This window comes from Bos grunniens, chromosome 25 (genome assembly GCF_055505025.1).
Source record: "Bos grunniens cultivar Pamir isolate PY7600 chromosome 25, Bosgru_T2T1.0, whole genome shotgun sequence".
NCBI classification, from domain to species: domain Eukaryota; kingdom Metazoa; phylum Chordata; class Mammalia; order Artiodactyla; family Bovidae; genus Bos; species Bos grunniens.
Window position 1 is genome coordinate 1365222 of NC_141189.1, and position 24519 is coordinate 1389740.

A 24519-nucleotide genomic window follows, 5' to 3' on the forward strand; every position below is an offset into this window, starting at 1 on the left:
ATGTGGCCTCATGGACGTAGCTCATTATTTCCGAGAAAGATCCAGAAACTGTCCAGGGATCTGGCATGCCATCCAAGTGCTGAGGAGGGGGGAATGGGTCAGCTCCCCAGCTTCAGCCTCCACGTGCAGCAGGAGCGGGCTCTCCTCTCCCGGGCTGGCCCTGGCCTGAGTCTGGGCAGCATTCTATTCTGCTTTTTGGGGGTCTTGCCACCCCACAGCAACCATCAGCTGGGCCTTAGGTGGGCACTGTTTCCAGGTCATGGGTCTTGGAGCCCCTTAACACTGAGGCTCTGGGTTGAAACCATTTAACACCATTTTATCTTGTTCTCTCTACCCATATCTAGGTCAAACTGGTAAATCAAGAGATCGGGGGTCTCTGAGGGCCCTGGTGAGTCTCAGGGATGCGCGGGCCTGGGGGATGGGGGCCGTTTAAGATTAGGTTCGGGAGGTCAACCGGCGAATATGGATGTGGATTGCAGACAGGAGTTTGCCCTTCCATCGAGCTGAGAGCGGACGAGCTCGAGGGAGAATGGGGTGCTCCCGGCTCTCGACATCTGGGGACTGCTGCCGCCACCGCGCGGCGCGCGCGGCACCTGCGGTCACAGGTACGGCGGGTCGACTCAGCGCAGGTGGGCTCGGGGGCGGAGCCTCCGCTGGGCGGGGCCTGGGCGGGGCGGGGCGCGCGGTGGGTGGTGCCTCGAGTGGGCGGGGCGCTGGCGCGCGCGGCGGGTGGGCGGGGCGGCGCGCGGTGGGCGGGGCGGCGTGACGCGCGCCGACGCCGATCCCGGAAGCGGTGTCAGATGCTGGGGAGCCGGGCGGGCGGGCTGGCGGCGGGCGGCGGGGGGGACTTGTTGTTCTCCGTGAGGTCGGAGCCCGAGCGCTCGGCGGAGGCAGCGGCCGACGGGAAGCGCGAGACTGAGCGCGAAGAGAGCGCGTGCCCGCGAGGACACGCCGCGCGCCCGCGCCCCCCGCGCGACGCCAGGTGAGGGGCGGACGGGCGGGGCCGGGCGGGGGGCCGAGGGGCCGCCCGGGGGGCGCCCGCCGCCGAGTGTCTGCCGCCTCGGACCCGCGGCCGCTGGTGTCGGACCTCGGGACCCTGGCCCGGTCGGCGCACCTGCGGTCGGGTGTCCAGCCCCGAGCGCGCCGCACGGGCGGGGGGCCCTTCCTTGAGGGCGCGCCCCCATCCCTGAGCCCCGGCCCGCGTCCGGGGGAGGCGGGCGCCTGGCGGGCCCGGGGAGGGACGGGTGGGCAGCGCGGCTTTTCGGCGGGCCCGGCGCCCCTGCCAGGCCCGCCCCACCTGTTCTGCCCTCCGGGCCCCCGGAGATGCGCTTGGGGGAAGCGGGGGCGCGGCGGGGGCCACGTGCCGGGGAGCGCATGGCGACCCGGGCGACCCGGGCCTCGCGCACCTGGGCGCTGCCCGGCTTGGCGGCTCGGTCCCGCCCCAGCGGCGCTCAGGCCGGGCCTGCGCTGCCCGCGCGCGCCCGGGTCCCTGCCGCGCCGGACGTGCGCAGGGCGAGGAGCAGGGGCCTCGCTGACCGGGTCCCTGTCCGAGCAGCCGACCTGCCGGGGTTCACCGAGGGAAGCCTCGGCGTGGGAGCTTGTGGTGGGGAGGGGGGCGACGAGCGCGTTATTTCCCGAAGTCCGTGGCTCGCGTCTCATCTTTCTCTTCTTTGAGTGGGGGTCTCCGCGTCTTCTAACTGGAAACAGAGACCCTTCGCTACTTCTTTTGAGTTCCGGACACCGCGCGCTTCCACACACCTGCCCCGCCACCTGGCCTCGGGTCTGCGTTGGGAAAGCAAGGTCGCTTCGCCCTGGCCCCCGTCCCCTGGCCCCCGAACCAGTGTCCTCACTCGCCACGTGTCCCGGAGCCCTCAACCAAGCGGCACTCGCCCCTTCTGCTCACATTCCGGGAGCTGCCTGCGGCCGCGTTGTTTCTGGAAGTCCCCTGCTCTCCGTCTTGTGTTAATGATTACGCTCTTGTTTACCTTCCCCACGGTAGGGCAGCCTAGAGAAGTGAGGTCCTCCCCCTGACAGTCCATTCAGAGTTGACTGCCACTCAGCCCCCTCTTGCCAGGCGCCTGTTCTCCCGAGGTCCCGGGACTCGGACGTCCACATGCAGCCCATAGTGACAGCTCAGTGGCTTCCCGGCAGTGTGGCTTGGCGGCCCATCGCCCTCCCCTCGCCCCTTTGTTGGCATCTACCAGGTTTTGCCAGCACAGTGGTTGCTGCCCAGGAGTCTTAATGAAGTGTGGCCGGATGCCTTGCCTGCCATCTCTGAAGCCCAGTCCGCAAGCTTGATGTCTTTGCTGGCTGGTGGGGGGTTGACCCTTTTTTAAAAAGCGTTCCTTTAAGCAGGTGGGAGGGCCTGGAACACTGAAGGTAGGCTGTGCAGGTGGGTGGGGCACACCTGCCTTGTGGATGGTTGCCTCCTATGCGAGAACTTCCCTCCCTGGGTCCAGTAGGGATGTTTGAGCTCGGTAGAGGGTGTCTGCTCTTACAACTTAAAGCTGGACCTCTCGGTGTTCCAGAATAAAACATTAATTCAGAACCACAAGCGAGGCTTCTCGCCTGAGCGTGTTTGTGTCTCGTGCTTGAGCAGGGCTGGCCTTTAAGGGACAGCTTCCAAGTTGAGCATCGCTCACTTTCAAGGTAGTTGCTAAAAATGGGAGTTGAATCGCGGCTACCGGGGAAGTCGGCTCCGGGGCTTGCTGTGTTCCAGCCCTTTCTCCAGCCCTGCACTGAGGCTGCCGCCAAGCGAGTTCGTTTTCCGGGCGTTCTTTGTCCACTGAAGTGCGTGTTTTCACGCTCAGGCTCTGCCGTAGCTGGAGAGTTTGTTTACAGTCTCAGGCAGCCCAGAATTCCTGCCCGTGTCCTGGCCGTTCCCGAGTCTAAAGGTTTCTGGATGGACTTTCTGGACGGCGGGTCCAGCCCGCACGGGAAATGGAGCCCCGGCCAGTGGGGACGGTCCTCTGCGTGGCTGCTCCTCGGGGCAGTAAACAGTGAGTCACTCTCCTCTCTGCTCCCCGCCTCCCTGTCCTCGGCTGATGGAAGATGCACTGCTCCGGTATTTACTTTTGCTTTTTATAAGTCACAGACTCGTCATGTTTCCTCTTTCTTACAGTTTCAGGAAATTGAGAGTGTCATCTCACAATTGTAGAATTTTAGAGCAGGTAGAGATGAACCTGCGGGATCTCAGTCTACAGACACACAGTTCTCCCCAAGGAATCTGAGCCCCACAGCGCCTCACCTGCCAGAGGGGCGGGCCCCACGCCCAGTGCCTGGTGTGGCTGGCCTGCCTTTCTGCGCTGCCCACCTGGGTGCCCTGGGCAGAGGGGCAGAGAGGACACGGGGTGGGACGCCCCAGCCCCTCCCTCACACAGGCGCTGTCACCTGCTCACGCAGCAGGCCTCCCACCTGCCAGGAGTCATGGGGAATGGGGAGGTGAGAGCGCCCCTGCCCTCCACCCATCGAGGGAGGCAGGCCTTGGACAGAAAGGTCAGCGCTGGTCCTGAGCGCTGCCCTGGATGCGTGCTCAGGAGGGGGTGCCCACCTCCCACACATGAAGCGAGGCAAGGAAGGGGGCAATGGCAGAGGGGCAGGAGCTCGGGAGTGGGAAGGCCCCCGGCACAGATGAGTGGGGGGCTTCAGGAAGTTTGTGGGGGAGGCCTGGCACGGCAACAGGTGGCCCCGGGAGTGGCGGCTTCAGGAGGGACCCCCCGCCTGCTTGTGGGGGCTGTGCTTGAGGCACTGGGATGGGAATCCAGACCAGACTCGGGGGCCCGTGCCCAGGCGGTGCCAAAGGGCTGCAGCATCAACGGGGATGCAGGCCAAGCCAGCAGGTGGGCGCGGAGGGGAGGGGGGCCTGTGGCCGCCACCCACGCTGGAGACCCAGGAGGAGCGTGGTGCGAGAGGGGGTGTCTCTGGGGCCGTGCGGGCTGGGGTGGTCCACCGCTGTCGCGTCCCTGGCTGGACAGAGAGGTGGGGCTGGTCGGAGCCCTGGTCAGCCCCGCTGGGCTGGGGCAGAGCAGAACCCCCTGCCGTGGGGGCTCCAGGGGAGCAGGGGCCCAGCCTGAAGCTGTGGCGGGGGTGGGGCGGCGTTCAGCTTGCTGTCAGCCTGGCGGCTGCCTGAGTCTCCTCTGGACATGGCCAGGATGACACAGCTTCCTCGGGCTGCAAAGGCAAGGTGACCAGACGTCCTCCAGGCCAGGCAGACAGTCACGTCTTGCCGGAGGGCAGCCAGCCAGGGCCAGCCTGCAGGCTGGGTGTGGGCTGGGCCGGTGGGGTGGCCGGCAGGGTGCGGCGGGACACACCCCCGTCTCAGGGAGCTGGCGCAGGCGGCGGGCACCCTCCTGTTTCTGGGACCTGCCTCTGCTGGCTCCTTCCAGGGTCGGATGAGTCGACGGGTGCTTGTTCGACAGACAGGCTCCTGCTGTGGCACCAGCCCCAGGGGCAGTCGGCTGAGGGTCTCTCAAGAGGAGGCCCCAGTCCCCAGAGCAGAGGCAGCACGGCATGGTGGTTCTGGCTTTGGGGTTCACTCTTGGCTGCCACGCCCCCCGGACGGCCCTGAGGCCTGGCAATGGGAGGTCCGCTCCGACCCCCTCTCTCAGGCTGAGCGCTGTGGGCATCGGGAACCTGCCCTGCTCGACGCTGACGTTGGAGACTCGGCTTCTCCCGCCCGGGCTCACGACCTGGGCATGCAGACTGGTCGTGCAATCCAGTGAGAATCTGAGACTCTCCAGGCCCCCTTTGCTCCTGGGTGATCTAAGCCCAGGGCTGCCCAGGTGGGTCGCGCCCCCGTTTGCCAGTGGCTGCCCTGATGAAGAACGGGTTTCCTGGGCCCCGGACCCTGGCCCGGCCTGGTGAAGGCTGGAGCACACAGGGGCCGGCCAGGCCGTGCGTCACCCCGGGAGCCAGGTCTCAGCCGCAGCAGGGACTTAGGAGGAGGGCAGGAAGTGATCCTGGCCCCGGCTCACCTGCCTGCTGGAAGGGCAGTCCTGTACTGTCAGACCTGGGCGCCCTGCCCTGCCCTGCTTCTCATGGGCCCAGAAGGGGAGGCACGCTCCCGAGTTCACTGCAGGCCGTGTGGTCTCCAGGTTGCCTCTGTCTACGCCGCTGGGTCCCCTTCCCTACAGAGGACGTCCTCTTTTGTGTTCAGCTGGAACAGAGTTTCTGGCTTTGGGTTGAAAAGCAGCCTCTGAGCCGACAGTTGGCTGGGAGGTGCTCCTGGGAGAGGTGCTGGCTGCGTGCTGCACCAGCAGCTCCTCGGGGCATGAGAAGGGGCAGAGCAGCCCCGTCCAGTGTCCCAGCCTGGCGCGGGCCCGGCTTTGCGGGTGGCGGCACCAGGAGGAGCCGCTGGCCGGGCTGTCGGGAAGGTGTGTGAGGGTCCAGGCTCTGACGCAGCAGCGCTGGCCCTGGGCATCCTGCCCACCCCGGCCGCCGTCTCCCCTGGCCGGCTCCCACCTCTGCTGGCCTGCACGGCTGCGGGGGTCACAAACACCTTTTCAGGGCAGCTCTTCCCCAGTCAGTTGTTCTACAAACTCTCGTTCACACCTGCAAAACTCTTCTCTGAACCTCTTTCCAAAAGCAAGCTGTTGTTTTCTGAAGCCTGAAGTGACGTGAGGTCGGTTCTGGGGGTGTTTCGGGGAGAGCCGAGTAGCCTGCCACTCCTGTTCCCTTACTGAGTCCATGGAAGGGCTCTTGGCCCGCTGACCCACAGCCTGACTTCAATGTGAGCCCCCGGGCCCTGAGGGCGTTGGAAGCCGAGCACTAACGCGCCTGGGTCTGTGGGGGTCACGCCTGGGTCTGTGGGGGTCGTGACGATGGACAGGGCCGGCCAGTGTCTGCTTGCCTGGGGCTCGCCTCCCTTCCCCTGGGGTGGGGGTCCTGTGCAGACCCTGGGGTGAGCGCCCAGGGTCAGGGTGTTGTCTCTGGGCGTCACCGGAGTGGCCCAGCTGAGGACGTTTGGCACTGGGCCCTTGGTTCCGATCCCCTCATTTTTCAGAAGAGAAGACCAAGACCCACAGAGAGGAGAGGTGTTTCAGAGGCTGGGGACCAGCCCCTCGGCTCTGTCTGGTTGGTGGGGGCCTGAGGACTGAGGGCAGGCCCCGGGGGGACCCCAGCCAGGCTGCTCTCCCCCGTCTCTGCCAAGGCTCCTCGCCCAAGTCCTGGGCCCAGAGGCCAGGCGGTGGGCCAGGTAGACTCAGTGCCGGCAGATGTGGGGCCTGGGGTCTGCAGCCAGCTCGACCCGGTGGACGGGGATGCCGAGCCCCAGTCCCGTGTGCGTCCTGGGCCCTGGGTGCCCACCCGGTGACGTCACGGTGGGCAGGTCCCCAGGGGAGGCGCCCCTGGGAAGGCGCTGGGGTCCCAGCCAGGCTGGCGCGTCCCTGAGGGTCTGCTGGGTCCAGCACAGGCCCCCTGCCCTTCCTTTCCCACCGGGGGTGGGCGGGGCCTCCGCCTGTGGGAATGTGAGCCCAGCTCTGTAAACAGCTGGTGACTCACCGCCCAGCTATGCCCTGGCGTGCTGGGAGCGGGCTGGAACGATAGCGGCCCCTCCTCGCTCGACGTGGAGAAGTTTCTCATGGCCTCTCGACCGCCCGGCCCACCGGCCCTCCTGGTGGCTTCTCCAGACCGGGGCTGACTCCCGAGCTGGAGGGAGGGGTGGCCCACGGGGCGCCCTGGGTCCCTAGGGGTCAGGCCGCAGTCAGGCTGCAGTTCTCACCTCTTGTGGGTTCACCTCCTGGGTTCACCCAGGACACGCAGCCGTGTGTCCACCGTGGGCACAGGCGTGAGCTCAAGAGGGCCCAGGGGCCCGGTGCCCCCAGGGCTGGGAGAGCAGACTGGGCACAGACCGGGATGCTGAGACTGTCTGGTACTGAAGGGTGGGCGGGCTGCCAGAGGCGGGACCAGTGCCTGGGGGGAGTCCAGGTGGCACCACCATGAGGGTCCCAGGCTGTGGGAAGACTGCCCAGCAGGTCTCCCTCACCGTGAGACACAGCCTCTGCTGCAGCTCCACCTCTGGCCCCAGACCCTCCTTGGGTGTCTCTCTCTGCTCAGTTCACCTCAGAACCGGGGGGCGGGCCCCGAACCTGTGAGCCCGAGACCCGTGCATGAGTCGGGGCCGGGTCTTCTGCACCCCTTCCCCGGCTGTGGGCCCGGGGGGCCTACTTGCCGCCCCACAACCTGTCCTGTCGGCGCAGCCTGCCCAAAGCCATTGTTGCTGTGGGCTTCTCCGTTTCCATGACGACCATCAGGGGCTGGCTACTTCCCAAGGTCGCCATGGCAACTATCAGAGGGGAATCATGCTTGGGATGCTTTGGCTGGCTTTTTCATGAATGATTAGAATGTGTGACACAATGCAGACGCGAAAATGAGAAGGGCGGGCGGTGGGGGCTGGCGGGCGGCGGGGACAGCTCCCGCCAGACGGTCGGTGGGCGCTGGAGGCGGTGGGAGCCCCCACTCCGCCTCTGGGCCTCGGGTCATGGCTGTGGGGCGGCCTCAGTGGAGGGGGTGATGTCACCGCTGCAGTGCCCCAGGAGGAGGTAGGTCTTCCGGGGAGGATGGGGCTGCCCCACCGGTCGTGGGGGCGAGCTCAGCAAGGCTGGAGTTCCCCAGAGGGGGCCTTCCTGTTGGGGGCCAGGTGGTTCCAGGGTGACGGGGTCCTGCCAGGGTGGGCGCGTCCCTGGGGCCAGCGTGCTTCTCGGCTGAGGTGTGGCCTCCTGGGAGGGACTCTGCTGCTGCGCACGTGGACCCCAGGTGAGGCGTCCCGCCCTGCCCAGCTGCCGCCGTCCAGCTCAGGGCGAAAGCAGGAGGCAGCCGCGGCTCCTGCCTGGTGCCGGCCCTCGACGCTAGCGCCTGTGGCCAGGGCCCTGCAGGCGGGGCAGCTGTTGTGACCGCTGCTGGACGAGGTGTGTCCAGGCCACCCCGATGGCGGATGCTGGACTGGAGGAAGTAACCCGGTGTTCCCTCTGCCCTCGGCAGAGGTTCAGGCCCACCAGGATGCCCTTGCTTACGGGATGCTGTGACCCCCTGCAGGGGGCCGTTCCCGCTCAGGTCACTTGTGACGGCAGCCTGTCCCCCCAGCCCCCACCATAAACTGACTGCATGCATCTCTCTGATTTCCAGCTACCATTTCCAGGTGGTTCTGTCCGGGTGACTGTGCCCAGGTTATGACGACTAATCCCAAAGCGAACAAGGCGTTGAAGGTAAGGGAGGGTGGGTGCAGCCCCGTCTGTGTGCCAGGCACTGGCCTGGGAGAGGCCCCCTCTGGCCCCAGAAGCCCAGGACCGCCCTGGTGTGTATGGAAGGGCGCCTGTCAGCAGGGTCGGGAGGGGGCTGCGGGCTGGAGGAAGTACCTGAAGGAGGCGGGAAGAGTCGGGGCTGTGGCCTCAGGAGACGTTGGGGAGGAGGGGTGGGTGCCTGCTGGCCAGAATGTGCTTGTCAGCCCAGCACCCAGATGTGGGCGCGTGGCCTCTGATCCTGCAGAGCCCCTAGGGCTGGCCGGAGTCCGTTCTCCGTGTGTGGGTGTGTGTGTGTGGGTGTGTGGCCTGCAGACCTCCAGGCCCTTGCTGGGTCCCGCTGCGTCAAGGTGGCCTTGGGGACACCCCATGGACCGGAGGGGCGCACAGGGTGGGGCAGCCATCTGCCCAGCAGACCGGACCAGGCACTGGAGGTCCCCAGAGGGCAGCACAGCTGGGACAGCCTCACGGGGTTGGAGTAGCCGGCTCACAGCAGGGCATAGCCAGTGGCTCCCTCAGGATGGCCTGCGCCCCACGCCGTGTGTGCCCGACGCCCGGTGAGGCCGCGGTGCCTGTCCCGAGCCCAGTGGAGGGCAGCCTGGGGGCAGAGGGGCCCGGTCCCTCGCGCTACTCACCGCCCGAGTCCTGGCCCCTGGAGCTGACCCTGCACTGTGGCCCCGCAGGTCAAGAAGGAGGCGGGCGAGAACGCCGCGGCGCTCAGCGACGATGAGCTGGTGTCCATGTCGGTGCGGGAGCTGAACCAGCACCTGCGGGGCCTCACGCGGGAGGAGGTCGTGCGCCTGAAGCAGCGGCGCCGCACGCTCAAGAACCGGGGCTACGCGGCCAGCTGCCGCATCAAGCGCGTGACGCAGAAGGAGGAGCTGGAGCGCCAGCGCGTGGAGCTGCAGCAGGAGGTGGAGAAGCTGGCCCGCGAGAACAGCAGCATGCGGCTCGAGCTGGACGCCCTGCGCTCCAAGTACGAGGCCCTGCAGACCTTCGCCCGCACCGTGGCCCGTGGCCCCGTCACGCCCACCAAGGTGGCCACCACCAGCGTCATCACCATCGTCAAGTCCGCCGAGATGGCCGCCTCCGCCTCCGTGCCCTTCTCGGCCGCCTCCTAGTGCCAGCCCGGCCGAGGGGTGTGGTCCCGCGGACTCCTGCGGACCGGCCGGCGGGAACAGACGGGGTTCCGCGCGCCGCCCGCCCTGCACACGCGAACATGCACGCGCACCGCACGCCCCGCCTGCCCTGGGCTCCGCCGCCCTCTCCGGGCCGTCTCCCGCTCCGGGCTGCCTCCCGGGCTCTCTGTCCGGCGCCAGCGGGGGCAGGGCGTGTGGACGGAAGGCCCTCAGGAGGCCCCTGGCCCAGACGTCTTCCACCCCTCCCCAAGCTGCCCGTCTGCACGAGATAGCGTGTCCACACCCCGCACGGGCCCCCAGCTGGGCCAGCACCCCTTCAACACGCTGACTGCACCTGGGCGCCCGGGAGGAGCCGCCCCCCACGGGGTCCAAACACTGTGATCCTGCTGCAGCCTCGGCCAGAGGCCCAGACCCCCTGAGTGGGTGGAGGAAGGGCTGTGCAAGCGTGTGCGAGGGTCAGCTGTGCGTTGAACATGTGCGCACGTGTGCCTGCCCTCCTGCGGGGTGCTGCCGCTCTGGGGACCTCGGGAGCGGCTTGTCACTGGGCCCGCCCACGCTTTGCGTTTCCTCTCCGTGTCGGGTGGCCCAGGGGCGGTCCCCAGCGAGGAGCAGCAGCCACCTGGCCGGGAGAGGGGAGCCCCGGGGGTCAGGCAGGGGGAGCACGTTTTCTGGGGAGCAGGTGTGAAGTTGGCAGTGGCCGAGGTCCTGCTGGATGAGACGGAAAGCACGGAGGAGGGTAGGTTGGAGGACGAGGAGTGTTGTTGGTGAGGATGGGGGAGGGGTGGGCGCTGGACTGGGGAGGCGGCAAGGACCAGCCTCCTGGGGACACTTGGACGGTCTGTCGGCAGAGGACGTGGCACTCTGCCACCTTGGTGCTTAATCGTTGCCTGGAACCTTCATCCGCTCTTCCTCTTGGCACTCAGAGCCACTGATGATCGGGTGGCCTTTGCTGGGTGTCCCTTCCCTGAGTGTGGCCAGGCTTGGGCGCCCCTTCCCGCCCTTCCTGGGAAGGTGCCAGGCCGAGAGGCGGGTGGTGGGTGGGTGGTGAGCCCCAAGCCCCCCGCAGGCCAGAAGCCCTGAGCTCCAGCTCCCGGCTCCTTCTCTGCTTGCTTTCCACCGATAGCCCACCCAGGAGGAGGAGGCAGCGTGTGGGGTGGGCAGAGGGCCCCAAGGGCTGCAGATGAAAATTGTCCCCCTGTCTGGGGGGAGGTGCGGCCTCGGGGATGTCTGGGTCCCTTCAGAGCCAGGCGGGCATGTAGAGAAGCTGTCCGCACCATAGCCATGGTAGGTAATCCACATTGGATATCAATAAGGACCATGGGGATATTTAAAAGAGAAAAGTATATATATATATAAAATTATATACACATTTTATCGTTCAGATTTTCGTACCTTTTCTTCCTATTTGATACTGTAAATCTCTATAGAGCAGAGCTGCCTGGCAGTGTGGGTGGGGGGGACCCCCTCCCATGCCTGGCCTCTCAATTCGGCTGCCCACCGCCCAGTGCTGCCCGCCGGACCTCCCTGCTCCCAGGACCAGGCCTGGGAGACCCGTGTGCCCCCTCCTCCTTTCAGAGCGTTGGAGTTTCATTGTCACAGTTTTAATATATGGGTTTTTTTATTTAAGAAGACAGGCCCGTACCCCTGCTCCCTGGCGACAGGGCCCTGTGCGTCAGCTCCACACCCGTCTTCCACACCTCCGGCCACTCAGCAGTTTCATTTCAATATTTATTTTTGTGCTGCTTTTATCATGATATAAATTATTGAGAACAGACCCTATGTCGTGGCCCCGAGGTGGGAAGCGGCCCGCCCGGCTGGCCACACCTAATTTATTGCTGTACATCTCTGCTGTGACGCTTTTGTACCTTTCAATAAAGAGTTTTCTGGTTTCACGTCGTCTCGCCGCATGGCTACCGCTCAGGGACAGCTGTCTGTCCGTCCTTCCCCTGCCCGAGGGGGTTGTCGGCGCTGCACGTGCCCAGCCATCGCCGTGACCACGCCGCCCCGGGGCCGGGTCAGCAGCGGAGCTGCTGGGGGTGGGCGGCCCGGCCTGTGTGGGGCGGGGTCAGGCGCCGGTGGGTGGGCTCCCTGGGACCCCACTGCCCCGTCGCGGACGCCCGCACAGCTGTCTTGGCTGGGGCTGCAGTGAGCCCGCAGGAGGCGGCAGAGCTGGGGTCTGCCCGGAGTGTAGGGAAAGCAAGGAGTCATGCTCCCTTGAAAGCCAGTGCTGGGGCCCGGCCAGCCTGGGCCTGCGGGGGTGGGGCGCCCGTCCTCAGATGCTGCCCCCTCTGTGCTCCACGGACCCACCGAGGGTCAGGCGTGTTAGTACTCGGCCTCGGCCTCTGAAGAGAGGCTTGCAGGGGAGCTGCTCATCAGCGTTTCTGACCGCTGTCGGCCCTCCCGCCCACCCCTGCCTGAGCTGACCCGGGCAGCACCTGATAACCCAGGGACTCTGCTTCTGCACCAGCCACTCCATGCGAGTCCACGCCTGGCCTCCACCGGCTCGTCCTGCGTGCACTGAGTGCCCTTCCGTGGAGTCAGGTGAGGGGACAGGTGCGCTCAGCTCCCCCCTGCCTTCTCTCAGCGAGGCTGGACCCCCGCCCCAGCCTGCTGCTTCTCAGGACCCCCAGAACGGGGCCAGAAACCAGGGCAGGCAGCAGCCATGGGTGTGGGCCGGGGAGGCACGGAGCATCTGCATCCTCTCTCTTGGCTTTGTCAGGTCAGGAGGGCCTGGCCACAAGCAGAGGGGCTGCGGGGCCAGGACCGGGGTGAGCCGCCCCCTGCTTCCAGGCTCTGTGACCCAGGCAAGTGGCCCAACCTCCCTGGGCCTCCCTGAGCCTTCGTCAGGGGTGTGTGTGTGTGTGTAGTGTATGGGTGTGTGTGAAAGAGAGCCACACACACACAACGGGTGCTCCCTGAGTGCCAGGCCTGCCCAGGAGCCCCCTGCCCCAGGACCCCACCACCCTGGGGTCTCCAGGAGGAGGCCTGGCCCCGGGCCCTCCTGGTGCACAGCTTTGGGCAACTCACACCACACGGAGGTCCCTGTGGACAAAGCCTCTGGGCTGCCGCGCCCCCGTCTCACCACGGTGCCGCAGAGGCCTGTTCTACAGCCTCCAGAAAACCTCCCTCCTGGGCCGGCACGTCTCTGGGGAGCCCCGTGGCTGCTCCCACACCAGCTGACAGACGAGGGGCCTCCCCGCGCTGGTCTGACAGCCGCAGAGGGTGATAAGGCAGGTGGGGACTTCCCAGGGGGTGGCAGGGAGGAGGCCGGCCTATCTTATCAGGCAGGCGGGCTGGGCCCTGGGAGAGGCCGCTGGCCTTGAGCCCCGTGTCCCCGGGCCCAGGGGTGATGCTCTGGCCCGGACACCACAGGCCACTTCTGCCTGGATGAGCCTCCCCGAGCCCTTCGGCCATTCGCTCTTTCCCTGGTGAGGTGGGGGCCAGCGACCGGGAGGCGGGGGGCATCGCACCTGGGTGGTGCCCGGGCCTTCCTGCCCACCCAGCTGGGCCACTGCCCCCACCCTGCTCCTTCCCTTAGACACACTGGATCGACTCAGCCTCCCGGGTGGCTGCTGCCCCCTCCCCAGGTGCTGAACCCCGACGCCTGGGGCCCACCCTCACTTCCCCAGCTCCTGTTCCCCTTCCCGGGTCCCAGGCTCCCCCCGCACGCCAGCCTGGCACAGGGAAGGGGAGAGGATGGGGAGGCAGCTCCAGGGAACAGTTCCTTCCTTGGCCTCTGGGCTCTGCACACCCAGCCTTCTCAATCCATCCCAGGCAGGGCGGCACAGGGCCTTGAACCGGGAGAGCAGAGGCTCTGGATCTCAGGGCCTGCGAGGGGCAGGCCGCCCCATCTCAGGTCCAAGCCCCTCGCCCGCCTGCTCGGAGCTGTGACCGTAGCCGGTCGCCCATAGTGGATGCGACCTTCCCCGCAGCACCCAGACTAGGGAGGGTGGTGTCAGCTGTGCCCCCCACCCTGCAATCCATCCGTCAGAGTGCTGACCCTGCAGGGACACAGCTCGCTGGAGGCACTGGAAAACCTGGCTGTTTATGTACGAACATGTGCAGCTCACCAGGAGACCCTGTGCCCTCCGCAGGGGGCCCTGCCCCCCCAACCCACAGCCAGCACACCCTCTGCCTGGCGGGCCGGCTGACTTGGGGGCTTGCACCTCAGCCCCTCCCTCCAGGGCCCACCCCGCCTCCCGCGGCCCACGTGGAGCCCTCCCGTGTGGCCTTCAGCTCCCGGCTGCCCCGCCCGGGTTCTGTCCATACGGGGAGGCTGCCTGAGCTGCCGGCCGGGGGAGCCCGGCAGGTCCCTGGGGTCACCAGGTGGGCGCAAGTGCCTTCTTCTGGGGCTGCGGGCCCACCGGGTGAGGGAGCGGCCCCTGGGCGCCTGGCAGGGCTACCAGGTGACCCACTCCACCGGCCGCAGGTGGGTGGGCAGGAGGCTCCCAGGAGAGGCCTGACCTTTGGCAAGATGGTCAGCGGGCAGGGCGCCCTGTCCCTTCCAGGCGGCCGCTAACCGCAGGCCCCCTACAGCTCCTCCGCGGGTATTAGCATCCTCTTCTCCACGTTGCTGCCCTTCCTGCCCCCACCGGGGCCGCCATCTGGGCTGTGGGTGGGCGTGCGGGGTGAGGGCACACTGCCCTGGCCGGGCCGGGGGGCCTCCTGTGTGGCCTGCTGCGTGTACTTCTGGTAGGCGGGTGAGAAGTTATGGATGGCGTCCTGCACGATGTCCTGCGGGCTCATGGTCTCCTTGAGGCCACTGGAGATGCTCTGCATGGGTGCTGAGGGGGCTGGTGGCGGGCGGTGGGTGGGCTGGGCGCACCCCGGGCACGCACCAGCCCGCCCCTCATGCGCCCAGCCCCCAGGACCTGGCTTCCTCCCTGCCAGCCTGCGCACTGCCCAGGGCTGAGGCCTCTTTTCTGCATGTCCAGGTCCTGGCTCAGCCAGCAGGGGGTGACTCCAGGACCCCTGGATCTCAGCCCAGCCCTGGGGCACTCCCAGCCCAGACCCTCTGCCAGGTCGCCTTGGGTTGGCCCCCACCTTATCTTCACCTTGGGGTGATCCCTTCATCTCCTCACCACTCCAGGCTGACCAGTCCAGGCTGAGGCCCGTCCCTACCCACATGGGCCTTTCTCTAGGGACACCAGCGCCAGCCAGCTCCCCGACTCTCCTGCCAGGCCTGTCTGAGTGCCTGGGAGTACTGGTGAGGACCCCTCAGGCCCAGGGGCAGGGACTCACTCAGCTCATCCCACCCCTGGTCTCCTCCCTGGGACTGTGTGAAGGTGACGCCCCTGCTGGGGCTCGTTCCTTCCTTGGGGCCGTCTCCCTGCCCACCACGGTGAGATGGGGAACAGAGGCGTGGTTTGGGAGCTGCCCAGGCCCCCCCAGCACCCCTGCCCTAGAGACGGTCCAGGAGCTCCTCACCCGGGCTGTGGGCCCTGCATACCTGGTGAGCTCTCTGTCTTCTCCGAGTACACCTGGCAGGTGAAGGCATAGCGCAGGGCGATGGACGCAAAGAGCATCTCAATGCAGATGATGAAGTTCTGGTAGCCGGCGGCCACTGTGCCGGCCCCCACTGTGCTCCCATCGATGACCTGGACCTCGGGGATGACCCCACACCTCTCCAGGATGGCCAGCAGCAGCCCTGGGGAGTGGTGATGGCTGCTCAGTCAGCTGCTCTGGACAGGAGGCTGGACGGGAGCCGACCCCAGCCAAGACCCGCCCCCGCCCCCCCCCCACCCAGCCGAGGCTGCGTGAGCTTGGTAGGGGTCTGCAGGGTCTGAGCTCAGTTCAGGGGGACTGGGTGCCTCCAGTGCTGGGTCCTTGGCGGCACAGCGGGCATCAAGAATTCCCAAGGGCCTGTCTTGCTCTCCCCCTGGCCCCAGCTGCTCACTGTCCTCTGAGAAGTGGGGGCCGGGAGTGCCCAGGGGGTGGTGGGTGCATGGCTCCAGCACCCCTCTGGGCGTCCTGACTCCCCACATCAGGCCCCATCTGCTGGGGGGTCCTCGCTGTCTCCCCTACTGAGAGGGCCACCGGCTGACCAGGGCTGCAGCTGGGGGTGGGGCTGGGCTTGAGGGCACCAGGAACATGCCCACCCACCCTGCCAGAAAGAGAGGAAGATGACGGCCTTGATGGTGAGGAACTTGAGGACGGGCTCAAAGGGCTGCAGCAGCTCCCTGGTGGCAGAGTAGAAGAGGAACAGGGCGTACAGCGCCAGGCTGACCGAGGCGTTGTAGACGAGGGTGACGTACAGGTAGCCGCTGCGGACGCTGCGGGCCAGGACGGGAGCCCGTTAGGGCGGCCACAGCGCTGTGCCCAACCCCATCCCACCCACTGTGCCACCGGCCTGAGCCCCCAGCCTGGGCACCGCAGAGACTCAGACCTGGGCCCCCCTCCAGGGCCGCACGGGGCACCTGGCGGGGAGGCCGAGGAGCTGAGGGGCGCTGGTCTCCAGCTCCCGCCCCCTCCAGGCAGGAGCCCCGCTGCCCCTCCCCAACCTCCCTCCATAGGAACAGCCCTGTGCAAGGCAAACCCACGTCGTGTGCGGGCCTTGGTGTGCATGTGACTGTGTGAGCAGGAACATGTGTGCACACGCATGCACACGTGAGCCTTATGTGTGCACGCGCATGTGTGCGCTCCTCTGTGACAGCGTGTGCCTGCACATGTGCATGTGTGAACATGTGTGCACGTGAGCAGGAGTGCGCAGGCGTTTGAGATGCGAGCAGGAGTGCGCATGCGTGTGGGATGTTCCTGAGGCCCTGGCCCAGGGGCACGTACGAGGGCGGAGCTTGGCTCCCTGGGTGCCCTTAACTCCACCCCGGCTGTCCGGGGGCCGTGGGGTCGGGGCCGCGAGGCCCTGGGGTACCTAGGCCTCACGTGGGAACAAGGGTCTGTTTGCCACAGCCTTGCCCCCGGCCCTTCCCCCTGTGCTAAGCCCTGCCTCCCGCTCCGGCCCCCACCCCGCCCTGCCCGCATCCCGGCCGGGCCTCACTTGAAGTCCCCGTCGTGGTATTTGCCGAACGCCTGCAGGACGATGGTGACCAAGGCCATGATGGGCTTCACAATGCAGAACTGCAGCGTGGCCTGGGGGTCGGGGAGGGGCTGAGGATGGTGGCTGGGGGCCACTGGTGAGGAGCCAGCCCAGTAGAGCCAGCCCAGCATGCTGGGTGCGCAGGGGCTGTGGGGGGCTGGCCGGGCGGCCCAGGGACTCACCTGCTTGCAGAAGCGCAGAAAGCCGATGGAGTAGGTCATGCCCCGAAGGCAGCAGGTGCCGTGGAAGCAGCTGGTCCTGGGGTGCAGGAGTCCCTGAGGCGTGTCCCCGGAGGATACCCCCAGAGTGTCCTGGCTGCCCAGCAGGGGGTGGGGGACCCGCGGGCTCTGGGCAGAAGCTTACCGGACGGGCTTTCCCCGGATCTCAGCCATGATGGCGCTCTCACCCCCCAGGTACTGGAAACAGAGGCTCAGGAAGCTGTAAATGACAAAGGCTGCAGAGCAGGGTGTGGGCAGTGAGCCTGGGCCGCCCACGAGGCCCACTGGCCACGCAGAGCTCCTGGGCACCCCCTGCCCAGGAGACACAGACACACTCCTCACGGGGCTCGCAGCCCAGCCCTGGGACGTTCCCCCGGGCAGGGGGGTGGGGCCAGAGCAGTCCCTGTGGCTCTGACTCCCCCACGACCTGGCCCACGGCCTCTCCCAGGCTCCGGCCGGCCCAGCTGCAGCCCCTCCCCCACCTTGGGAGCCCGGGAATCTCCTTGGCACCCCTGATCTGGCCATCTGGCGGGGCCCTCGCTAAGCCAGACTCAGGCTGGCAGGGGCTGTGCAAGCCCCTGGGAGCCCCTCACTCGCTCCCGGGGCCCTGGAGAGCTGGCAGCACCCACCTTCGTAGCAATCCCTCACGGAGTCGAAGTAGATGTAGTGCTGGTGGCCCCCCAGGAGGAGGAGGCTGAGCCAGGAGTCGAAGGCGTAGACAGGAACGATGAACAGCAGGCGGATGATGTAGCGCTGCTCGTGGGGCACCGTGTAGGAGCGCAGGTGCAGGTAGATCTGGGCAGGCAGAGAAGGCAGGCCTGGGGCTCGCTGCCCGCCCGCCCCCAGCCCCCAGCCAGCGGGAGGGAGCAGAGCCAGCCTCTCTGGGCCCTGCCCTGAGCCGACGCTGTGCACCAGGAGCGTGCATAGTCACGGGCGTGCTCATTCATTCATTCAGGGGTGGGCATGTACGCTGGCCTGCGGAGCACTATGGCACGGCGACATGGGGCATTAGAACAGCTGATGCCTCCGACCCCTCCTCGGGACTTAGCCCACGGAACAGATTTATTCAGAGACAAGGACAGGATTCACGTTCAAGGATGTTCATCGTAGGGACACAGGAGACCGAGCCTGGTGGTGGGCCCTTGACTGCCTTGCAGAGGGCGACCCTCAGCCCCGGGCACCAGCCTGGGGGGCTGCTCCGAGAGAACGCAACAGGACGGCAAAGCAAGTAGGGCCCAGGTGTGTGCCAGAGCTGGGCAGAGATGAAGGGGAGGACATCCCTGGATGAAAGGGACAGATGGGTAGTCCCCATGATCACCTGTAACCTTCCTACGTCATCTTTGTTTTCTACGAGGATATGAAAAAGCAGTGAGGGGAAGAAGCACAGGGAGCCAGGCAAACAGGTAGCTGGCCATGGGCCCCAGCACCCCTGGGAGGCTTCCTGGAGGAAGCGCCATGAGGGAAGGGGGAGGGGCAGGCTGAGCGCAGAAGCCCAGCCTCTGGGGGCACAGCCCGGGGTGGCGGGGGCAGGCTGGCATCATCAGGCTCCTTATCAGCTGCTCCCTCCCCAGCGGGTGCATTGGGAAGGGCACAGCTTGACCAGCTATCAGGAGACAGACTCGGGCCCTTGGGCACGCACTGCCCACTGCGGGCCTCGGCAAGCCACTGTCCCCTCAGGCCTCAGTGCCCCGTCTTTAAAGTGAGAGTTGAGTCGCTTTCTGTCCCCCTGGGTGGAGAGTGAGGGACTCCCTGTTGGGGTGGGGGGAGGAGAGGAGGTGGGGGGCCTGGGAAATGCCGCCCACAGGCTCTCTGTCAGCCCTGCCCAGGCCGTGGGGCCCCGGGACACTGGGCTCCAGACACACGCTCCCAGAAGGTCAGGGCTGAACAGAGGGCCAAGCCAAGGCCCAGACTGTGGCTGGAACTGGGACAGCCTGGACCCAGGACACTGGGTGCCCACCCCCCCGGGTGCTCGTTGTCCCACAAAGCACAGCCGCCTGGGAACCTAAAGCCATGCTGCCACCAGGAAGAAGGCCTGGCTTCCGTGTGATGCAAACGCACCACCCACCTGTCTTGTCTACCCATCCAGATGCTCCGGGACAGCTTGCTAAAACTCAGGGCAAATACTGCCTCCTCCAGGAAGGCCTCCCGGATGGCCCCAACAGGAAAGGGCCACCTTCTCCTGCCGCTCTCGGCTGCACCTGGCCCACCCTAACATGCTTGCCCTGTCCCCCTTATGACCGGTTATCTGAGGCCACTCCTAGACATGCACCAGCCTGGGGGCGACTCTCACTGGGGGGGCATCGGCCCCCACGGCCCTGCCTCGAGGCCTCTGGCCTCCTGCTGTCCTGCCAGCCAGTCTCCTGACTGCCCCTGCCGCAGGCTCACTCCGCCAGTCCAGCCTCTGCAACGATGCCAGCCAAGCCATCCTACGGGGCTACTCTGCCCTTGGTGCCCAACCGCAGCCTCCTCTGGCTCCCCAGCACCCCTGGCTGAGGGCCAAACTCCCACATGTCCGGGGAGTGCCTCCAGCCGGGGAAGCCCTCTCCTGCCAACCTGCACTCGTGCCTCTTTGGGCTGGTCCTGGGCTCCCGAGCTGCTCGGCTATCTGTGATGCCTGGTACCCACTGCCCAACGCTGCCCCCAAGCACCGCCTCTCACCGCCCCCCAGCCACTCCCTCACTCTCTCTGCCAGGCCTGGCAGTTCCACCTGGGGCGACCTGGGTCCCCAGCTCTGGGCCCCTCCAGCCACGCTCTGACCCCCGGGAGTAGAGGACTCTTCCCCTCCCAGCAACGTGGGCCTGGGAAAGACCCCCAGTCTTTCACAGCCTCACTCTCCTCGTCCGTGAAAGCGGACCCTGCCGCTGACCTCAGCGAATGGACCCACGGCCTGACAAAGCGCCCCGGGGTTGGGTGGGGGGGCCGGGCATCCAGCGAGAGTTCTTCCCACTGCTGGGCGGAAGCTATCTGTCTTCCCGCCCGGCTCTCTGTGTCCCCTGACCCTCCCTGGCCCCACGTGGCTGTGGTGAGCCCCGGGACGCTGCTCCTCCAGCCAGCCAGGCCTCAGGGTCTGCCCCAAGGCTGAGCAGGCCCCCTGGGGCTGGGCTGCGGGTCCCCAGGGGGCACCGAGGGGAGGCTCACCTGGTGGCCGGTGAGCACCAGGGCCGCCCACACGAAGACGCCCGAGACGCCGCGGGCCAGCGGTGAGGTGAGGAAGAGGGGCCCGGGGCCCTGGGAGCCGTTCCCCGCACGCTCCATCTGCGGTCCCGCAGGCCTGGCCGGTGGCGTCCACGCCAAGGGGGTGCCCAGGAGCCCCGGGGTGTCAGTCATCTGTAGAGGGAGGAAGGGCACATGGGGCGTGGAGAGGGCAAAGGTGCGCTGGGGGCGGGCGGCATGTGGGCGGGCCGCAGCGCCGGGCTGCGCGGCCAAGCTGGGCTTTGGCCAACGGCCCTCCCGCAAGGGTGCCAGGCAGATCCTCCTGCCTGCGTGCCTGGGCTCTGGGCAGCCCTCTGTGTGCAGGGACCCAACTCCGAGGCCCGGCCCCGAGGTGCTCTCCTTTCTGGTGTCTGCCGCCTGGGCGCAGACACCGGCCGCCCGCCCGTGACCTGGGGCGATGCCCCCTCTGGTGTCCTGGGCTTGGGGGAGCCTGCGTCCAGGAGCCAAAGACATCAGAGGAAGTCGGGGAGTCCCCGTGGCCCTGCCTGCCGGGGGTGGGGTCTGGGAAGCCAGCCAGACTGGCCCTGCCCTCAGCAGCGGACGGGGTGGGGGGCGCGCCCGGTACCCACCCACCCAGCCTGCCTGCCTGACCATCTGGCGTCCTGCTTGGCCAGGGCTCCTGGCCACCCCAGGACTGCTCGCCCGTCCTGGGTGCCCGCTCTGCAGCCTCTTGTAACCTGCTGGGGCGCCAGGCACCTCCCCGCTCTCGCACTCGAGGCCTCCACCCCGCCCTCCGGCCCTGGTCACAGGGCCCAGCACCTACCTCTCAGGCAGGAAGCTCCCCGGCCAGTCCTGGGCGCTGGGCCTCTAGGGAAGCCAGGCTGGTCGTTCGCGTGGCCAGTGAACCCGGCAGGCGGCCCTGGTGGGGGTGGGACCGGGCTACCTTTGGGAGGCCACACTAGGCCCCGGGAGGGGCGGCCACCAGCAGGCACAGCCCCGTGGCCCCCCCAGCCTCAGGCGGAGGGCGGGCCAGCAGAGGGGCGGCGCGAAGGCGGGCCCCTCCCATGACACTCTATCCCTCCCCCGGCTGCTTGCTCCAGGCGGCTGGCTCCCGGACTGCCTGCCGCCAGGTGCCCTCACCTGCCTGGACGAGAAGGCCAGGCCCACGGGGGCCTGAGACAGGGGGCGGGTCTGCGGCGGGCCAGGGTGGGCTGCACTCCTGTGGGTACAGGCTTCCCGTTGGGCTGATGGAGTTCTCCGAGGAGACAGTGGGCATAGCGTGACATCGAGGGTGGATTAAATGCCCCTTAAAATGGGTAAATCGATTATTGGGTCCCAGCCCCCAAAAGTCTACTGGGAATGTTCCTGTGTTTGTCTGCTGGAGGAGGGGAGGAGGGGCCTGGGTGAGTGAGAAAGGCAGCTGGGCCTGCGGGGTCCGCCCTGGCCGGGGTGGCAGGGGGCGCCTTGGCGGGCGTCAGCGCGGGCACCTGCCCACATGGTCTTTCCTTGGTGCTGCCCACCCTCCCTGAGGCCCTGGGTCAAGGCATCAGGCTCCTCACAGAGGCGGGAGTTGTTGGGGAGACGTGACTGGGCTCCCCAGGGGTGTGGGGGTGCTCCAGAGAGGCTGCCGGCCCCTGCGCCTGCGCCCGTCCACCCATATGGTTGCCCAGGGAGCCCCCAGATACGCCCTGAGGCCCTGGTCCTGACCCGGAAAGCCCGGGACTGCCCCTCCCCCAGACCCCTGCAGGCTGCCTTGGCCAGAGTCCCCTGGGCCCAGTGTCATCCTGCGTCCCAAATGTCACCTCCTTCAATTCCACAGGCGCGTCAGGATCGCTGTGCCCTGCCCAGCCCACGCCCGGGCCCCGGGGAGCCAGCGCCCTGCGCGTGGGCTCCCACGCTGCCTGGCAGGTGGCTGCTGCGGCCTGTGGCTTCTCCCGCCGCCATGAGTTCCCGCGGGCCCCCGGCCCCGTCTGCCCACTGCGCGGTGGCCGCACGTTGTAAGCCTGGGCGCCCACCCGTCCTGCGGCTTCCTGATCAGGTCGCCCCAGCGGCTGCCTCGGCCCCGCCTGCCGCCGGGATCCCGGCCTCCTCGGAGGCCCCTTCACCTCACTGTGCCTCTGTTTTATTGTCTGCAAAGGTGAGTCTGGGTTCCACCAGCCCTTCCGTGGGCTGCTGTGTGCAGACTGCAGGCCCTGCCCCACCTGCTCCTTCCTTGAGCCCCAGACCGCAGATCGCAGACCGCAGAGCAGGGCCACGTACCAGGCGTGGCAGGACCAGGAGCCCTGCGGGAGTGAGGCGTGGCTTCTCCCGCTTAGAGGGAAGGACCAGCTGTGCCAAGCCCGCGCGTGACTGGCGAAGGGTCCCGGGTCTGGGGAGGCGAGGACTTCAGCACCCAGTCCTGGGAAGGGCCAGGGCGAAGCTGACCCTTCAGCCACCATGGGACTCTTCAGCCAAAGGAGGCCTTACGCTGTCACAGCACTTCCTGCTCGCCCTCCTGGGGCTGGACACTGACCGAGCCTGTCTCGGGACAAACCTGCCCACCCAGAGGCCGAGGCCCCTGAATGCGGGTCCCATGACAGGTGACGGGGCCCCAGGTGGCTCCCGGCTGGGTTGCGGGAGGCTGGGACGCTGCAGACCCATCACAGACCTCAGCGCCCTCGTCCCAGCGCCTGCCCCTCACCTCAGGGACCTGACACCCGGGGCACTCAGCCTGGGTCGGGCACCGAACCTCCCTCCAGGCATTCCTGCCGAGCCAGCCCCTTTCTAGGCCGGCCTGCTGCCTGGGGACATCTCCGGGGTCATGCGGGGGCAGACTCCCTGCCCGCCCTCCTTGCATCCAGGCCCTTCCCGTGCCGAGAGCAGCCCGCCAGGGTCCTTTGATGCCCCCTAGGCCCTCGCTGACAGTTCCCACAGGCAGTGAAAGGACTCACCCCTGGGCTGTGGCTGCTGCCAGCAGAACGGCCGGTGACTCAGCCCACACCCGCACGGCCTGCACAGGGCGGCTGTCATGCCCCAGGACGCCTCTGCAGCCCGCGGGGGATGAGTCCCGGCCTGGCCGCCCACCAGCCTGCAGGCCCCGAGCCCCTCCTCCACTCCCTCTGTGCCTCAGCTTGGCGGGGGGGGGGGGAGGCGCTGAGGGGCCTTCCAGCTCTAGTTTGGGGGCAGTTTTGGAAGCATGGCCTCTCTCTGTCCAAGGTGCTGGCTCCTCACCTGGGCGGAGCCCCGGGCCTGAAGCCGGGGGTGCCCGGCCCCGGGCAGAGGCAGGCCTGGGAGCCTGAGGGCCTCTCACTGTGTCTGTGGCCATGGCCGACTGTGGCCTCTCCGGGCCCCGGTTTCTGCGGGCGATGATGGCCGTGTCCGGCAGGGCAGCCCTGGTCAGCACGGGACTCGGGAGGCGCTGCCGGCTCCTCCCAAAGGCGGCCTCGGCTGCCGCCGCCGGGGGCTGGGCGAGGGTCCCGCCAGCGAGCGCACGTGGGTGGCCTTCTGCTGCCCAGTCACCGAGCCAACCAGCCCTGCCCCGCGATGCGCGGGGACCCACACGAGGCTTTCTCCTTGCATCCTGCCCGTGCCCAGCCGAGTCCCTGCCAGGCCTGCTGCCTTGGTCCCCGGGACAGCCTGTGCCTGCCTGGGGCCTGTCCATACCTGCCTGTTGCCCCAGAGCAGACTGGGGTGCTGACCTGGGCCTGGCCTGACCGGGATGGCCTGAGGGCCTCTTTGGCCACGGGGTGGCACCCGGGGCACGGGGTGCCTGGCAGGGGGCACAGCCTCTGGGGTGGAGGTGGGCTGGGGATAGAACTGCTGTGAAGCTCAGAATCTCAGGGTGTGGGTGTTTCTCTCCAGGGGTGCACAGGGGTCCAGCCTGGACACATCTCTCTCCTGGGTGTGCGGGCACGCCCACACACACACACACACACGCGCACACACACACACACACACACAGCTCACCTCCCTGGTAACGCCCTCAGCCGTCCGGCCGGGCCCCTGAGGCAGGTCTGACGCAGGCCTCCGGGCCTGTGGGGGTGGCGGGCTGTCCGGAACCACCGCCAGACCTCCAGGCCTCTGCCGCACCTCCTCCCGGCGGCTGGGGTCAGTCCGATAGGCCTGCTGCTGGGAAGGTGCTGGCCCTGCCCCAGACCCAGCAAATGTCTCCCTGCTGCCCGCCCCAGCTGCCCTGCCAGGCCGGCCCTACCTGCCTGGGTAGCCCAGCCACACCCTCCTCCGTGCCCTGCCCAGGGCTGGGGCCAGCAGTCCTTCCCACCCACCACCCACCTGGCTGTCATGGCTCCAACCTCCAGGCGTGGGTCTTGCTGGACCAGTGACTGCTGTGGCTCTGGGTCCTGCGTCTGCCCGGCCCGTCTGTGTGGCCGGGGGGTCCGAGGCCCGCTTCACATGCGGCGAGGGTTGAGTGGGGTGATGTGGCGTTTGCCACACTCGGAGCACCCCCACCCAGCCCTGCTCTGTTCACGCTGCTCCGTTCACGCTGCTCCACTTTCCTGTCTTCCGTCCCTTCTGCCCTCAACTGCCCCACGTCAGGGAGCCGCGCCTCCCGGGGCTCCGGCACCTCCCATGTCTCGCAGTCTGTGTGGAATGTACCCTTCTGATGTCCCTGGTCCCCACAGGAAGCCAGGCCTGCCCCCTGCTCTCCAGCTGTGACTGTGAAAGCCAGCGGCGCGCTCACCTCCACACCACTCAGCCAGCTCTGAGCTCGTTCTCGCGGATCCGGCCATCACCCTCGTCCCCTG

At 67.6% G+C, this 24519-nt stretch overlaps 2 protein-coding genes across 18 annotated transcripts; one reads left to right on the forward strand and one right to left on the reverse strand.

Moving 5' to 3' along the window:
• The first annotated feature begins 841 nt into the window (after positions 1-841).
• MAFK (MAF bZIP transcription factor K) lies at positions 842-11265 on the forward strand. 3 transcript variants are annotated; one of them, XM_086376982.1, is made up of 3 exons: positions 842-982; positions 8122-8201; positions 8918-11265. In XM_086376982.1, exons 2-3 carry the CDS (start codon positions 8166-8168, stop codon positions 9353-9355), a joined length of 474 nt encoding a protein of 157 aa, XP_086233108.1. In that variant the 5' UTR covers positions 842-982; positions 8122-8165; the 3' UTR covers positions 9356-11265. The 3 variants fall into 3 exon arrangements, with proteins under 3 accessions (XP_086233108.1, XP_086233107.1, XP_086233109.1); XM_086376981.1 differs by lacking the exon at positions 842-982 and adding an exon at positions 2637-3064; XM_086376983.1 differs by lacking the exon at positions 842-982 and adding an exon at positions 7418-7538.
• A 2134-nt stretch (positions 11266-13399) lies between these two features.
• On the reverse strand, positions 13400-24281 carry TMEM184A (transmembrane protein 184A). Of its 15 annotated transcripts, none has more exons than XM_086376972.1 (11): positions 24047-24281; positions 20918-21083; positions 20601-20696; positions 19763-19951; positions 17254-17419; positions 16770-16860; positions 16589-16664; positions 16368-16459; positions 15476-15645; positions 14823-15020; positions 13400-14166 (listed from the first exon to the last, which is right to left on the reverse strand). In XM_086376972.1, exons 4-11 carry the CDS (start codon positions 19949-19951, stop codon positions 13904-13906), a joined length of 1245 nt encoding a protein of 414 aa, XP_086233098.1. In that variant the 5' UTR covers positions 20601-20696; positions 20918-21083; positions 24047-24281; the 3' UTR covers positions 13400-13903. The 15 variants fall into 15 exon arrangements, with proteins under 15 accessions (XP_086233098.1, XP_086233104.1, XP_086233102.1 ...); XM_086376978.1 differs by having other exon boundaries at positions 15476-15552; positions 24047-24272; XM_086376976.1 differs by lacking the exon at positions 24047-24281 and adding an exon at positions 23723-23945 and having other exon boundaries at positions 15476-15552.
• Between the last annotated feature and the right edge of the window lie 238 nt (positions 24282-24519).